The sequence below is a fragment of the Pelophylax lessonae genome (genome assembly GCF_965119305.1).
Source record: "Pelophylax lessonae genome assembly, chromosome: 12".
Classification (NCBI taxonomy): Eukaryota; Metazoa; Chordata; class Amphibia; order Anura; family Ranidae; genus Pelophylax; species Pelophylax lessonae.
In genome coordinates, this window is record NC_138779.1 from 80,211,650 (window position 1) to 80,227,620 (window position 15,971).

The window sequence follows — 15,971 nt, forward strand, 5'->3', positions numbered from 1 at the left end:
ATCGCCGCCATTACTAGTAAAAACAATAAAAAAAGTCTATAAGGCTCGGGTCACACTATTGCGATGCGGGAAGGCTGCGAATTCGCAGCCTTTTCCCGCATCGCACACGCACCCCCGGCAGTTCACACTGCCATATGCGATACGCTGGGGGTGTCAATGTAATCTTAACGACACCCCCAGTTTGATCGCATATCGCAGTGCGATCGTGCAGTTCGCACAGGATGGGATCGCACAAGTGTGAACCGCTGTGCGATCCGATCCTGATGCGGCTGCAAAAATGCCTCCTGTGCGTGTTTGCACCGGGTGCGATGCGAATTTAGCCATACAAACTGTATGGCTAAACTCGCACCGCACAGCTGATCGCATGTAATGTCGGAGCAGTGCGCTCCGACATTACATGCGAACCCGGCACTCGCATGAGTGTGAACCGGGTCTCAATCTATCCCATAGTTTGTAGACGTAATAACTTTTGCAAAAACGAATCAATATACACTTTTTGGGATTTTGTTTTACCAAAAATATATAGCAGAATACATATTGGCCTAAATTGATGAAGAAATTGGATATTTTACATTTTTTTATTGGATATGTTTTATAGCAGAAAGTAAAAAAAATATATATTTTTTTTTGTCTGTCTTTTTTTGTTTATAGCGCAAATAATAAAAACCGCAGAGGTGATCACATACCACCAAAATAAACTTTACACTTGAAAAAAGAGCGCGCATGCTTGTTATGAGCTTGGCTCATGCTCTGAAACTTGTCGTGTGTCCTTATTGGCCTCGGCGACTTCACGCGGCGCATGCTGCATTCCAGCTTGGTCCTCGGACACAGCCGAACCCGGAAGACTCCTAGCCGACTCTTACCATCTCCTGGCTGATACATCTTCGGACTCCGGACCTGCAAGCTTCGCCCTACTTACTACCGGACCAACTTACACCCATTTCAAGAGCCTATCTTTTATCTACCCCATTTGAGTGTATACCTGCTGTGTGCAATTTGGTTTATTAAATAATACTGCACTTAGAGGCGCTCTCTTTTTTTTCCTTTTAAACGATCCTTTAGGGCCTTGGACAATCTTGACTTCCTGTCTCAATTGAGGGAATTACCAAAAAGTGTTGCCCCAACTTTGTCCCCATTGAAGTGTAGCCCAATCAGCTTTCACATTTTCTAAACTGTGTGGGAAAAAAAAAAAAAAGCTAGCAGCTGATTGGTTGCTATGGGCAACAACACCTAAAGGCGATAGAACTTGCCCCACTTTTTCTGAATGCCCTCCAATTGTATTTGCATCTACATATTGCTTTGTTTAAAGTTGACTTTTGAACATTCTGGAAAGAAAACGGAATAAAAGTCTGTTACACGTACATACAGTATGACTGTTGTTGAACTGAACGATTTGGTGACAAGTTCCCTTTAAAGGGTGGCGCACCTAGAAAAAGATTAAAATATTTCCCTCTTGCCAAATAAAAAGGTCACTATAAGGCAGGTGATCAGTCACCGCACTGGTAATGTCATCATGTGGAAATCACACTGCTCCCTATACGCATCATTATCACTCCGAGCACCGAGCACAAACTCCGCCCAATGGACCTGCTGTCAAATCTGAGCCGGCGCATGCGCACTGGTCACGCTAAAGGTTTGCCAGGTGCCCGGCGGTTATTGGACAGCCTTTCCTCTTTAGCCCCACCCCTTAGTGACAACTCTCGTGCGAGCGTGGATTGGTTGCTATGTAAACACTGCAGGAAAGATGGCGGCCTCCAGGAAAGCACCCAGGGTGTCTAAGCAATATGCGGGTGATGTGAAGAAGCAGCTCCGACACGGTAATTAATGTGAAGTAGGACTGAACTGTACTAAAAAGATATGAATATAGGATTGTGTTTTATTTTTGGATGTTACAGGGAATGGCTGGATGGCTTTAACAATCTTAGTAGTTAGTATGATCAGGAAACTTAGAATTGTTTTTAAAAGTGGAACTTTATTCAGAAAATGAAGTCCTGCTCGATCTCTTCAGGCTGACCCCTTTTTCAGGTATAGATATGTAAAACATTGGAAATAAGTACTGTAAAGAAGTTTACTCAGTTCCACTTATGTAAACAACTTATGGTATCTATCCCAAAAGATTACTTAGAAAAGAAATCCCAAAGGGGACAAAGAATGGGGGAAGGGATGTTACAATACCGGAGAGATGTAAGGGCAACTACAAATGTACAAATATATATTGAAAAAAATCCAAAATTTTATTGATGCATTTTTTTATACTGCATCAATAAAATGTAGTATTTTTTTTTAACCACTTTACCACCGGAGGATTTTGCTGTCTTACGTCTGGGCCACTTTTTGCGATTCGGCGCTGTGCGACTTTAACGGACAATTGCGCGGTGGTGCGACGCTGTACCCAAACGAAATTTACGTCCTTTTTTTCCCACAAACAGAGCTTTCTTTTGGTGGTATTTGATCACCTGTGCGATTTTTACTTTTTGCACTATAAACAAAAAAAGAGCGACAATTTTGAAAAAATAACAATATTTTTCACATTTTTTTATATGAAATTTCCCCCCCCCCAAAAAATGAAAAAATCTATTTTTTTAAAAAATTTTTGGCCAATTTGTTTTATGCTACCTATGTTTGGTAAAAAAAATCACAATAAGTGTATTTTGATTGGTTTGCGCAAAAGTTATTGCGTTTACTAACTAAGGGAAAGATTTGTGTCATTTTTGGTGTTTTTTTTTTTTAACGCGTAATGGCGGCGATCTGCGATTTTTTTTTTGCGGGACTGCTACATTGCGGCGGACAGATCGGACCCTTGACTGACATTTTTGACACTTTTGGGGTTACCAGTGACATTACTGCAGTAATCAGTGCAATATATATGCACTGTTACTGTAAAAATGACACTGGCAGGGAAGGGGTTAATTTTATTGGAGAGGGAGGGGTTAATGTATGCCTGGTGCTTACTGACGTGTGGGGGGGGGGGGGGGAGGTGAATGTGTGACACAAGGACAGATCGAGGGTTCAACTATGCTGAACACTGCAATCTGACCCTGCCTGTCACTTCAGAGATCCGCCCGCTTGTGTTTACACAGGCGTGCGGATTTCCACACTCGATTCCCCGACGATCGGGGAAGAGCAGCGGCGATCGCCGCTGCTCCTCCCCTGGCCCAGATCCCGCTGTGACTGAATATAGCGGGAGCGTGCGCCGCCGAGAAAGGGGAGTGTCTGACGAAGTAGGTCTATGTCGTCAGACTATAACGAACCACTTTGCCGCAGTAGGCTCAACGTGAGCAGACGGCAAGTGGTTAATATATATTTCTACATTTGTAGTTGCCCTCACATCTCTCCGGTATCATAACATCCCTTCCCCGATTCTTTGTCCCCTTTGGGATTTATTTTTCTAAGTGTCTATGCTGTGTAAAATAAAGTAATACGCTGTCTCGCCCTGCTCTGCACATGCTCAGTTGCTCTCCATTTTTAAAAATTCTTAGTTGTAGGCGCCAACTGCTGACAGCCTTAAAGCGGAATTAAACCCCCCTATCCTTTAGACCCGGTTCACATTACCTCAAGTCGCCCCAAGTCGCTTGTCATTACAAATTCAATGTAAATGAATGAGAGCCATCTAATATGCACTACTGAAGTCGCTCCGACTTCAGAAAAGGTTCCTGTATTACTTCAAGGCGACCTCTATCTGACTTGTGCACATAGACTTCAATGGGAGTCGCCTCTAAGTCGGATCCTTATCTATTTTCAAGTGACTGTGATCAGACTTTCCAGGAAGAAGAAAAAGATTACCCAGGCATTCCCCACAGACAAAGTCGCCTATCATTTAAAGCGGAGTTCCGGGCACAAAATCAATCTTTTTTTTTTTGTGCCCGTCCGCTTGTTCTCCTTCTCCTGAAACAGAATTGGATAGTTAGGTTTTTTTTTTGTACTCACCTTGTAATTGTAGATCGAATATACTCACCTATTCTTCACTTCCTCCCTCTGCGCCGCGGCTCCGCCGTCACTTCCTGGCTTGCACTGATTCCTGGGAGCTGAACGTCATCGCTCCCAGGAATCAATGCGACGGCACCGGCCCCGCTCGTCACTTCCGGGGTGACGCCACATTCCCTGCTAAACAGCTTCTGGGCATGCCCAGAAGCTGTGGAGGAATGCGGCGCCTCACCGGAAGTGACGAGAGGGGCCGGTGCAGGCGCATTCTGGGAGAAGAAGACGCTGAAGAAGACGCAGAAGAGGATCGCGCCGGCTTCAGCTGCCCACAAGAGAGATGGAAACGCTGTGGAAGAAATTTTATAAGTGAGTATTTCTTCTTGCAGGTAAGTGCAAACCGGGACAGATCAGAGGCTAGCCATTGTGGAATGCACTAGCCCTGACTGTCCCGGGGGTATGTTCATTGAAAATTTTTTTCTGTGCCCGGAACTCCGCTTTAAGTCTCTTCAAAGTAGTGCACAAGTCGCGCTAAAAAGTCGCTCCTTCATGGGGCGACTTTCTGGTCGCGGTAGTGTGAACCAGCTCTTACAGCCAAGAAAGCTGCTTCTGTTTGATCTGCAACAGCCATTTTTCTGCACATGTGATCAGTTATGACTCCAGCTATTTGATGGTTTAACAGTTTGGTTGAGGACACAATCAAATGTGACAGTTCGTATTCCCGGCATTCCAGAAATGTAACTGCTTTTTCAAACTGTTAATTCAATGTGTTTAGTTCCGCTTTATGATTTACTGTTGTTCAGGAGCTCTGGGCTTCAGAAAAATGGCAGCCTCCAGCAAGAAGAAACAGGAGCAATGCTGGAGGCAATTTACAGGACACACTCATTTTGGTAGCATAATTATTATTGTAAAATGTATGTTCCTTGCTAAAGAATATGATTTTTTATTACATTGTTATGTGTAAAGTTCTGCTTTAAGCTTTGTTTAGGAAGTTTATTTTATTTGTAGCGCTGGTCCTTTAAATTTAAAGTGGCCCTTACAATCCATGGAAAGTCTGCTTTTTTGGTAAGGACCCCTCCACCATTCTAATCTGCTGCACCAAACATTTAAAGCAATAACCTGTGCGGGTTGCTAAATACTCACCCTGTGTACATTTATCCCACCACCCCAGTGCCATTTATGCCTCGTACACACGTGCAGATTGTCGGCCGACAAGATTCGGCCGACGACCGATCGGCCGATTTTCGGCTTGTTAGTATGATGCTTCCGACAGCCGACAGCGCACTTTCGGCCAAACAGAATCTGTCGTGCAAGCATTAAAATTTTTGTATGCCGACACCAGAACTGATTGTTCGCCAGTCAGTACAGAATTCGGCCGACAGACAGCAGATTTGCAAGACTGGGCATGCTCAGAGAAGAAAAAAGACAAGGAAAGTTAACCATCACATGACATCACTTCTGCAGTCGGCTGTTGTTGGCCGACAAAATTCGTGTGCAGTCTTTTGCAGTTTTCAACAGACAAGACAGCCCTTGGACAAAAGACGGCCGATCGTTCGACCGCCAATCTGCACGTGTGTACGAGGCATTACTCATGAGATCTGGGATACTCAGCCACCACCTAATCTCACTGAAAGAATGGTGATATCACCCTTGCAGCAGGTGGAAGTGGGGGTAAGGTAAGTGTATGTTAAAGCAGATCTCCAAGAATAATTTCTATTGCATACTTACACTGGTCCAGCTTGGCTCAATGTGTGTGTGTGTGTGTGTATACAATGCTCAGCATAAATAAGTACACCCCCTTTGAAAAGTAAGATTTTAATCAAAATCTCAATAAACACAAGAACAATTTTCATCATTTTTACAAAACTGAGTTTTATAGAACATTTTTTTAGCTCATTACATGAAAGTAGAGTTAAAAATATAACTTAGATTACAAAATCTTCAGTTTTACACAAATTAGTTGATGCAATAATACACCCCACAGCGAAAACTACTACATCGAGTATTTTGTATGACCTCCATGATTTGTAAGGACAGCACCAAGTCTTCTAGGCATGGAATGAACAGGGTGGTGACGTAATGCAACATCTATCTTTCCCATTCTTCAAGAACGACTTCTTTTAGAGATTGGATGCTGGATGGAGAGTGATGCTCAACTTGTCTCTTCAGAATTCCCCATAGGTGTTTGTTTAGTTTCAGATCAGGAGACATAATTGGCTACTGAATCACTTTCACCCTGTTCTTCTTCAGAAATGCAACAGTGGCCTTAGATGTGCTTTATGGATCATTGTCATGTTGGAAAAGGGCACGACAGCCAAGGGCACAGAGTGGTAGCATCTTCGCTTTCAATATAGAGCAATACATCTGTGAATTTATGATACCATTAATGAAATGCAGCTTCCTGACACCAGCAGCAACCATTCAGCCCTACAGAAGGACTTCCACCACCATGTTTCACTGTAGGCACCATGCCTTTTTCTTTGTACTCCTCACCTTTGCGACCCCATACAGTTTTGAAGCCATCAGTTCCAAAAACATTAATCTTGGTCTCATCACTCCAGAGTACAGAGTCCCAGTAGTCTTCTTCTACCTTGGCAAATTCTAGATGGGCTTTTTTGTGCATGGGCTTTAGGAGAGGCTTCCTTCGTGGACAACACCCATACATACCACTCCTCTGCAGTCTACACCATATTGTGTCACGGGAAACTTGAATGGCGATTTTCTTCAACCCTTCTCTTCAGAAGACGATCCTGTCGAGGTGTTAACTTCCATGGATGGCCTGGACATCTCTGTGAGATGATTGCAGTTCCATCTTTGTTTCATTTTTGCTACAGTATTTCGACTGATCAGTAAAGCCAGGGCTTTTTTTCTCAGAAAATAGGTGCAGGAACTCCCTTTTTCGGACTTTCCCCTTGTCTATGCCCCTACCTACCTCTGTGAACCGTTCCTTGGTTCCACCCACTACCCACCTCCCAGGATCATCCTTTTTAGAAAATACAGAACCAAGTAACATTTGTGGTACTAAGTAATTTTTATGGATTTTTGTATTGATAACAAAAAAGCAGTAAAATAGATCCCCTGCAGCCAACAATAATAGACCCCCCCCAGCAGCAATAGATCCAGCCAGCGACAATGGGTCCCCAGCAGCAACAACAGATCTCCCAGCAGACAGCATCAATAGACCCTCCAGCAGACAGCTACAATAGACTGCTCCATAAAGAGTAGATCCCTCCCAGCAACAACTGACCCATCAGCAACATAAGAACCACCCCATTAACAATAGACCCTCCCCTGAAAAATGAGATCTCTTCCAGAGACAATATATCCCCCAGCAGCCACACTAGACCTCCCCAGCAGCAATAAACTCTCCTGCAGGAATAGATCCTCACCAGCAACAATAGATCCCTCAGCAGCCAGCATCAATAGACAATGTTGGATTCCTTGCAATTACATACATTCAGTGCTGGAGGTGCCGGAACTGCGTTCCCCCGCGTTCCCGCTGAAAAAAAGCCCCGAGTAAAGCTTTGCTGATCTTCTTGGTACCTTCACCTTTCTTGTGTAAAGAAATGATTTTCTTTCTCAGGCCTTGTTACATTTCTCTTCCATGTGGTGCCATTCCTGACAGCATGAAATGGGAAGGGGTTTTCAGTCTGCTGAATACCTGTTTAATAAATAATTAGACTCCCCTGTAGTTGAATTCTTGTTAATTAGGATTTTGTTGTCTAAAATTTAGCTTTGCTCCTAAAACTTTCATTGGGGTGTATTCATTTTTACAACATGGTCTTGAATTAATTTGTTAGGGCTTGTTCACACTTGACTACAATTCTAACGCTTAACGAACGCTACTATTGATTAATATGGACATTAGATGCGCTTTTACCACTTAAGCCCCGGAAGATTTTACCCCCTTCCTGACCAGGGCCTATTTTAGATTCGGCACTGCGTTACTTTAACAGACAATTGCGCGGTCGTGCGACACTGTACCTAAACAAATTTGGCGTCCTTTTTTTCCCCACAAACAGAGCTTTCTTTTGGGGGTATTTGATCACCTGTGCGATTTTTTATTTTTTTTTGATCATGCGCTATAAACAAAAAAAGAGCGTCAAGTTTGCAAAAATAACAATATTTTTCACATTTTTTTATATGAAATTCCCCAAAAAAAATGTAAGAATCAAAATTTTTTTAACGTGTTTGGTAAAAAAAAAATCGCAAAAAGCGTATTTTGATTGGTTTGCACAAAAGTTATTGCGTTTACTAACAAAGGGAAAGATTTTTGTCTTTTTTTTTTTTTTTTTTTAGCGCGTAATGGCGGCGATCTGCAATTTTTTTTTTTTTTTTTCCGGGACTGCGACATTGGGGCGGACAGATCGGACCCTTGACTGACATTTTTGACACTTTTGGGGTTACCAGTGACATTACTACAGTAATTATTGTAAAAATGACACTGGCAGTGAAGGAGTTAACTGTATTGGAGAGGGAGAGGTGATTGGCTGTGGCTTGATGTGTAAGAACAGTGATCAACGGTCCTACATAGTAGAACCGTTTGATCATCATTCTTACACAGGGAGAACTGACAGGCGGCTTTGTTTACATTAGCCGCCTGCCTTTCTCCCGCTGTCACGGACGATCGCGAGTGCCCGCCGGACATCGGGTCCGCCGGGCACACGTGCGGGGGGGCCCGTGACCGCACGGGAGCGCGCCTCCGGCGGCGCGCGCTCGCTCCCAAAACCCTCACAGGCTAGCGACGTAGCCCTACGTTACTCTGCCTGTGAGGGGCTGACTGCCGACGTAAATAGTCGTGCGGCAGTCAGCAAGTGGTTAATGAGCTTTAGTATGGGCGTTAGGCATTTTACAAGCGTTAATGAGAAGTTAAAAATTCTCCCCAAATGCCCTATGGGCAGTTTTGAAGCATTTGACGAGCATTAAGGTGCGTTAAAACTGCTCCACAAACACCTAGTCCATTATAGTTAATAAGCTAATGTCAATGCCCCACAACTGCCTGCCAGAGCATTTGTGAAGCGTTACTATTGCCTTGAATAGGAGGATTTGAAAGGCTTCAAACGCCTCCTGACTCAACATGAGGCTTCAATCTTGAAGCGACGCGATGCTAACTCTTCATGTTTTGATTGTGTGTGAACAACACTATGTGCCGTCCATTGTATAATTTTCATAGGCATTTGAGGGGAGTTTTCAAGGCCTCTCAAATGCCTGCTTTTAATGCCAGTATGAACTTAGCCTAGAAAAAATACTTTTTTTGTGTGCGCAAATTAACATATCTTGGTTGCAATTAATGGCCCGCATTTGTGGGAGTATTTTCTTGTATAGTGTCCCAAAGAAAATGTTTATTCTGAAAGGAAAGTAAAGATTTTCTGACAAATCTGTTTGGGTGTAGAGGTGAAAATTACAAAGTTGCCAAATAGTGGGTGTGATCACGGCTCAGAACTGTATATCGCAGAATGCGCAAGGTTCAGGAAAGTGAAGCACACAGAGTACAGGACTCAGGAGTATGTATTGTGCAGTGCTGAGGAGTGCATATCGTACAGGGTGCAGTAGCCATAAACATGTACAGTACATAACATTAAAAAGTACAGTATGTACCATACAGCACAGCATGGAGCGTGTGATGTACATTGTACATACATAATTTAAGGCGTATGATACACACTCCTAACCACTACACCTGTATACTGTGCTATACATTACATAATCGTGACCCCCTGCTCTCTTTATACTAGGCTGTATTTTACATACTTCTTACCACTGCACTCTGTCAGTTGTGCTGTACCTTACATACTCCTGACTGCTCAACTCTGTATGCTGTGATGTATTTTCCTTATTTTCCTTATTCCTGATTGCTGTAATCCCCAAATACAGAGTGGTTGGATTATTCAACAAATAGCCCCGTGTACAGGTGCAGTGGGTAGGAATATGTAACAGAGTGTAATGTGCAGCCCAGCATACTATGTGCAGGGGTCAGGGGTATGTAATGTAAAACCCAATGTACACAGTGCAGAATTCAGGAGTATTGTCCAGGGGCCATTAATGTAACATATGACTGTAAGAGGTATGTAATGTATAGCACAGCATACAGTTATGACTAGGTAATGTACAACGTATTTTACTTGTAGCACCCTCCTAGGTAGGTGCTAGTGAGAGAGTATAGTTTTTGGCTCTGTCTGTCTATCATAGGAGCTGCAGGCAAATCTATGTTGCTCTCTGCCTACCAGAGAGCAGGATCTGTTAGTGAAGTCTGCTCATTGTGCTCAGTATGCGATTAATCGAGTCTAGAGAGTGTTTCACACTGGTCCAATAGGGAGGCATGTTGGACAGTGGGAGGAAACCTGACCAATGGATTCATAGACTTTGATACAGTCCTGGTGATTGGCAGAGACAGGCTATCTCGGTGCATTCTGGGATACTGTATAAAAGCCATGAGCACATGTGCTGCTGGGTCTTTGGCTGGAGAGCAAAGTCCCTGAGGGAGGGTGACGGCTGCCTCCTCATCTGTAGCAGTGGCATGTTGCCTCAGGAGGTCGTCCTGAGGGCCAGAGAAATGGAGCTGAACCCAGAGGTCCTGGAGATCTGACTGAGGGGGAGAGACTGGAGACTCTGGAAAAAACAGTATTCTGATAACAGGGGATTGTGTCAAGGGGCCTGACCTGAGGGGGCCACCCCAGGATTAGGATAGTCAGTGGACGGGTGTCAGCAGTCAAGAAAGAGGACACTAAGGAGAGTGTCCTGAAAATAAACTTAGTTCACCAAGTCATCTGGAAAAGAGACTTAAAGCTAAATTCACCTCAGTGGCAAGGGGGATCAAAAGTCTGGCTGTACCAAAAGATAGAAATCCTCGAATCTTGTGCATAGTTAATTCGGAGTATCCCACTATTCCCTTCTCCCATCCCTAATTTATCAATAAAACACAAAAACAACTACAGACCCCTGGACTGTTTATTGAATGAGGCAAGAAGGAAAGTGAGAGACTGTTAATGTCAAGGTTGATAATGGTAACCCAGGGGGACCCGTAAGTGTGAAATCCAGCAGTCCTCAAGGGGGCACCCTGCTATATATGACATACTATTGGTTACTGAACTGTGTATACTTTGCTGCAGCAAAGTTCCCTTGTCCTCTACAAGCAAAAATCCCACTTCCCTCAAGTATCCCCACCCTTCAAAGTAACCATCAATTACTCTCCTCTGCACACCTCTTTGCTTTCCTCTCCCTCCATCCCCAGCTCAACTCTGCGCCCAGCATCCACAGTTCACCTTCACACCTCCCCATCCACAACTCACCTCTTCTGCCCCCATCCACAGTTCACCTACACACCTCCTCATCCACAACTCACCTATTCTGCCCCCATCCACAGTTCACCTACACACCTCCCCATCCACAACTCACCTCTTCTGCCCCCATCCACAGTACACCTACACACCTCCCCATCCACAACTCACCTCTTCTGCCCCCATCCACAGTTCACCTACACACCTCCTCATCCACAACTCACCTATTCTGCCCCCATCCACAGTACACCTACACACCTCCCCATCCACAACTCACCTCTTCTGCCCCCATCCACAGTTCACCTACACACCTCCTCATCCACAACTCCCCTCTTCTGCCCCCATCCACAGTTCACCTACACACCTCCTCATCCACAACTCACCTATTCTGCCCCCATCCACAGTACACCTACACACCTCCCCATCCACAACTCCCCTCTTCTGCCCCCATCCACAGTTCACCTACACACCTCCTCATCCACAACTCACCTATTCTGCCCCCATCCACAGTTCACCTACACACCTCCCCATCCACAACTCACCTCTTCTGCCCCCATCCACAGTTCACCTACACACCTCCTCATCCACACCTCACCTCTTCTGCCCCCATCCACAGTTCACCTACACACCTCCCCATCCACAACTCACCTCTTCTGCTCTCATCCACAGTTCACCTACACACCTCCCCATCCACAACTCACCTCTTCTGCCCCCATCCACAGTTCACCTACACACCTCCTCATCCACACCTCACCTCTTCTGCCCCCATCATCCACAGTTCACCTACACACCTCCTCATCCACAACTCACCTCTTCTGCCCCCATCCACAGTACACCTACACACCTCCCCATCCACAACTCACCTCTTCTGCCTGCATCATCCACAGTTCATCTACACACCTCCTCATCTACAACTTACCTCTTCTGCCCCCATCCACAGTACACCTACACACCTCCCCATCCACAACTCACCTCTTCTGCCCCCATCATCCACAGTTCACCTACACACCTCCCCATCCACAACTCACCTCTTCTGCCCCCATCCACAACTCACCTCTTCTGCCCCCATCCACAGTTCACCTACACACCTCCCCGTCCACAACTCACCTCTTCTGCCCCCATCCACAGTACACATACACACCTCCCCATCCACAACTCACCTCTTCTGCCCCCATCCACAGTTCACCTACACACCTCCTCATCCACAACTCACCTCTTCTGCCCCCATCCACAGTTCACCTACACACCTCCCCATCCACAACTCACCTCTTCTGCTCTCATCCACAGTTCACCTACACACCTCCTCATCCACAACTCACCCCTTCTGCCCCCATCCACAGTTCACCTACACACCTCCTCATCCACAACTCACCTCTTCTGTCCCCATCCACAGTACACCTACACACCTCCTCATCCACAACTCACCTCTTCTGCCCCCATCCACAGTTCACCTTCACACCTCCCCATCCACAACTCACCTCTTCTGCTCTCATCCACAGTTCACCTACACACCTCCTCATCCACAACTCACCTATTCTGCCCCCATCCACAGTTCACCTACACACCTCCCCATCCACAACTCACCTCTTCTGCCCCCATCCACAGTTCACCTACACACCTCCTCATCCAAACCTCACCTCTTCTGCCCCCATCATCCACAGTTCACCTACACACCTCCCCATCCACAACTCACCTCTTCTGCCCCCATCCACAGTTCACCTACACACCTCCTCATCCACACCTCACCTCTTCTGCCCCCATCATCCACAGTTCACCTACACACCTCCCCATCCACAACTCACCTCTTCTGCCCCCATCCACAGTTCACCTACACACCTCCTCATCCACACCTCACCTCTTCTGCCCCCATCATCCACAGTTCACCTACACACCTCCTCATCCACAACTCACCTCTTCTGCCCCCATCCACAGTTCACCTACACACCTCCTCATCCACACCTCACCTCTTCTGCCCCCATCATCCACAGTTCACCTACACACCTCCTCATCCACAACTCACCTCTTCTGCCCCCATCCACAGTTCACCTACACACCTCCCCATCCACAACTCACCTCTTCTGCCCCCATCCACAGTTCACCTACACACCTCCTCATCCACACCTCACCTCTTCTGCCCCCATCATCCACAGTTCACCTACACACCTCCTCATCCACAACTCACCTCTTCTGCCCCCATCCACAGTACACCTACACACCTCCCCATCCACAACTCACCTCTTCTGCCCCCATCATCCACAGTTCACCTACACACCTCCTCATCCACAACTTACCTCTTCTGCCCCCATCCACAGTAAACCTACACACCTCCCCATCCACAACTCACCTCTTCTGCCCCCATCATCCACAGTTCACCTACACACCTCCCCATCCACAACTCACCTCTTCTGCCCCCATCCACAGTTCACCTACACACCTCCTCATCCACAACTCACCTCTTCTGCCCTCATCCACAACTCACCTCTTCTGCCCCCATCCACAGTTCACCTACACACCTCCTCATCCACAACTCACCTCTTCTGCCCCCATCCACAGTTCACCTTAGCACCCCGTCCACAACTCGCTTTTGTACCCCACTAACATCTCCCCCCTGCACCCCTCCATCCATAGGTTACACCCCCAGTCCACAACTCACCTCTGCACCCCCATCTACAGCTTATCCTCACTGCTTTCACCTCTGTACTATCCGCACACTCCCTTCCTTGCTATCACCCCTGCACAAGCTCTCACCTTTTCACAGATCCTCCCCCTCCCCCAAGCTCTCACCTTTTCACAGATCCTCCCCTCCCCCCATCTCTTACCTTTTCACAGATTCCCCCCTCCCCAGCTCTCACCTTTTCACAGATCCTCCCCCTTCCCCCAGCTCTCACCTTTTCACAGATCCCTTCACAGATCTCCCCTCCCCCCAGCTATCTAACCTTTTCACAGATACCCCCTCCCCCTAGCTCTCACCTTTTCACAGATCCTCCTCCCCCTAGCTCTCACCTTTTCACAGACCCCCCCCCCCAGCTCTCACCTTTTCACAGATCCCCCCCCTAGCTCTCACCTTTTCACAGACCCCCCCCCCCAGCTCTCACCTTTTCACAGATCCCCCTCCCCCTAGCTCTCACCTTTTCACAGACCCCCCCCCCAGCTCTCACCTTTTCACAGACCCCCCCCCCCAGCTCTCACCTTTTCACAGACCCCCCCCCCCCCCCTAGCTCTCACCTTTTCACAGATCCCCCCCCCAGCTCTCACCTTTTCACAGATCCCCCCCCCAGCTCTCACCTTTTCACAGATCCTCCTGTCCCCCCTCCCAGTGCTCTCTCAAATCCCCACACGCAAAAAGCTCTCTCTCCTGTTAACATATTGCCCTCCTCCCCCACAGCTCTCTTTCACATCTTGAGGAATGCAGCCATCATGGCTCTGTTAGCTGTGCTTTTTCATCACAGTGACTTTCCTGCAGCTTTGCCTATCAGGAATTCAGCACAGAGCACAGGAGGAGTTTCACAGCCCTTCACTCGACTCCTTGCTACACAGTTGTAACAGGCAGGAGATGGAGAAAGAAGCTGCCTCTATAAGCCCCATATTTACAAAAACTGTTGGCGATTGCAGCAGAGGGTCCCGGGACCTCCACCTGCAAACATCCAGTTCCTGTGCCTACCGACACTAACACATAGACGATGGGGGAGTAAGTGAGTCCCTTACCAACTTCTGTGTTATGTGACAAGCAGGAGAGGACAGGGCTGCCAGAGGTGCTGGAACTCTGAGTGTGCCTTCAGCATCTTAATAAAATGCCCATTTTTCTAAGCTTTAAGCATCTCCAATAACAAAATCAGCTGTAGATTAGCACCATGTGACCAGGATGAGGTCAGGAATCCTGGTCTGTAGTTTATTGGCAGCTTTGCGTCAGCTCTATTAGCTTCACAATATTGGTACGTTTGTATTAGGGATCGACGGATTATCGGCAACACTGATATATCGGGGGGCAATATGCACTTACCCCGATATATCGGAATCGGCCTTTTGATTTACCGATATTGCCGATATTTAGGAAAGTGCTTATACCAGAGTGATGCCTGCAGCTAGAGGCATCACCCCGGTACCGGCGTCCATAGCTGACGGTCGGCTGTCTTGTAAGGACAACCGATGCGGCTGAGAAGTCGTTCGGCTGTCATTACAAGGAGTGGGAGGGAACGTACCCCCCCCGCCCGCCGCCTTCTGCGGCTCGCCCGGGTCTCCCGTCCAACCGGGAGACCAGGGCATCCTACCTCCACCGCCGCCGAAGACCCGATCAAAGCCGCATTCGGCTCTGATCGGGTCTCCATGTAAAAAAGCCGGAAGTGATGTCATGACGGGTACAAAGCGCCAAATTAAAAAAACTGACAGCATTCAAAACAGCCAAACTTGGCGTTTTGAATGCTTTTCAGTGCCGAGGAGGGGTTTGGGGTCTTTTAGACCCCCAGATCCCTCCACAACAGTACCTTTTGGAAAAAAAAAAAAACTTTTTTTTTTTACATGTCCGAAAATATTGGCAGATATCGGGCCGATACCGATATCCGATGACCAAAATATCGGTATCGGCATTAAAAAAACAATATTGGTCGATCACTAGTTTGTATTATCTAAAGCAAAAAAAAAAAAATTCTCCCATGCTGTGGAGCTGTGCCAATGCTGCAGGGGTTAACTGATCGTGTTGTCTAGGGGGGCACTAAAAGGCTATACTTAACTGATCCTTCGATCCTCCGGAAAACCGAGCCTCCCCCACATCCAGCGCAG

At 46.7% G+C, this 15,971-nt stretch overlaps 1 protein-coding gene across 1 annotated transcript in view; it reads left to right on the forward strand.

The window, feature by feature from the left end:
* Positions 1 to 1,691: 1,691 nt before the first annotated feature.
* Positions 1,692 to 15,971, forward strand: part of MORN1 (MORN repeat containing 1) — a 625,079-nt gene continuing 610,799 nt past the window's right edge. Inside the window, exon 1 of the mRNA XM_082273769.1 lies at positions 1,692 to 1,817. Coding sequence (XP_082129895.1) covers positions 1,745 to 1,817 — 73 coding nt within the window. The 5' untranslated portion in view covers positions 1,692 to 1,744. The remainder of the gene's footprint in view (positions 1,818 to 15,971) is intronic.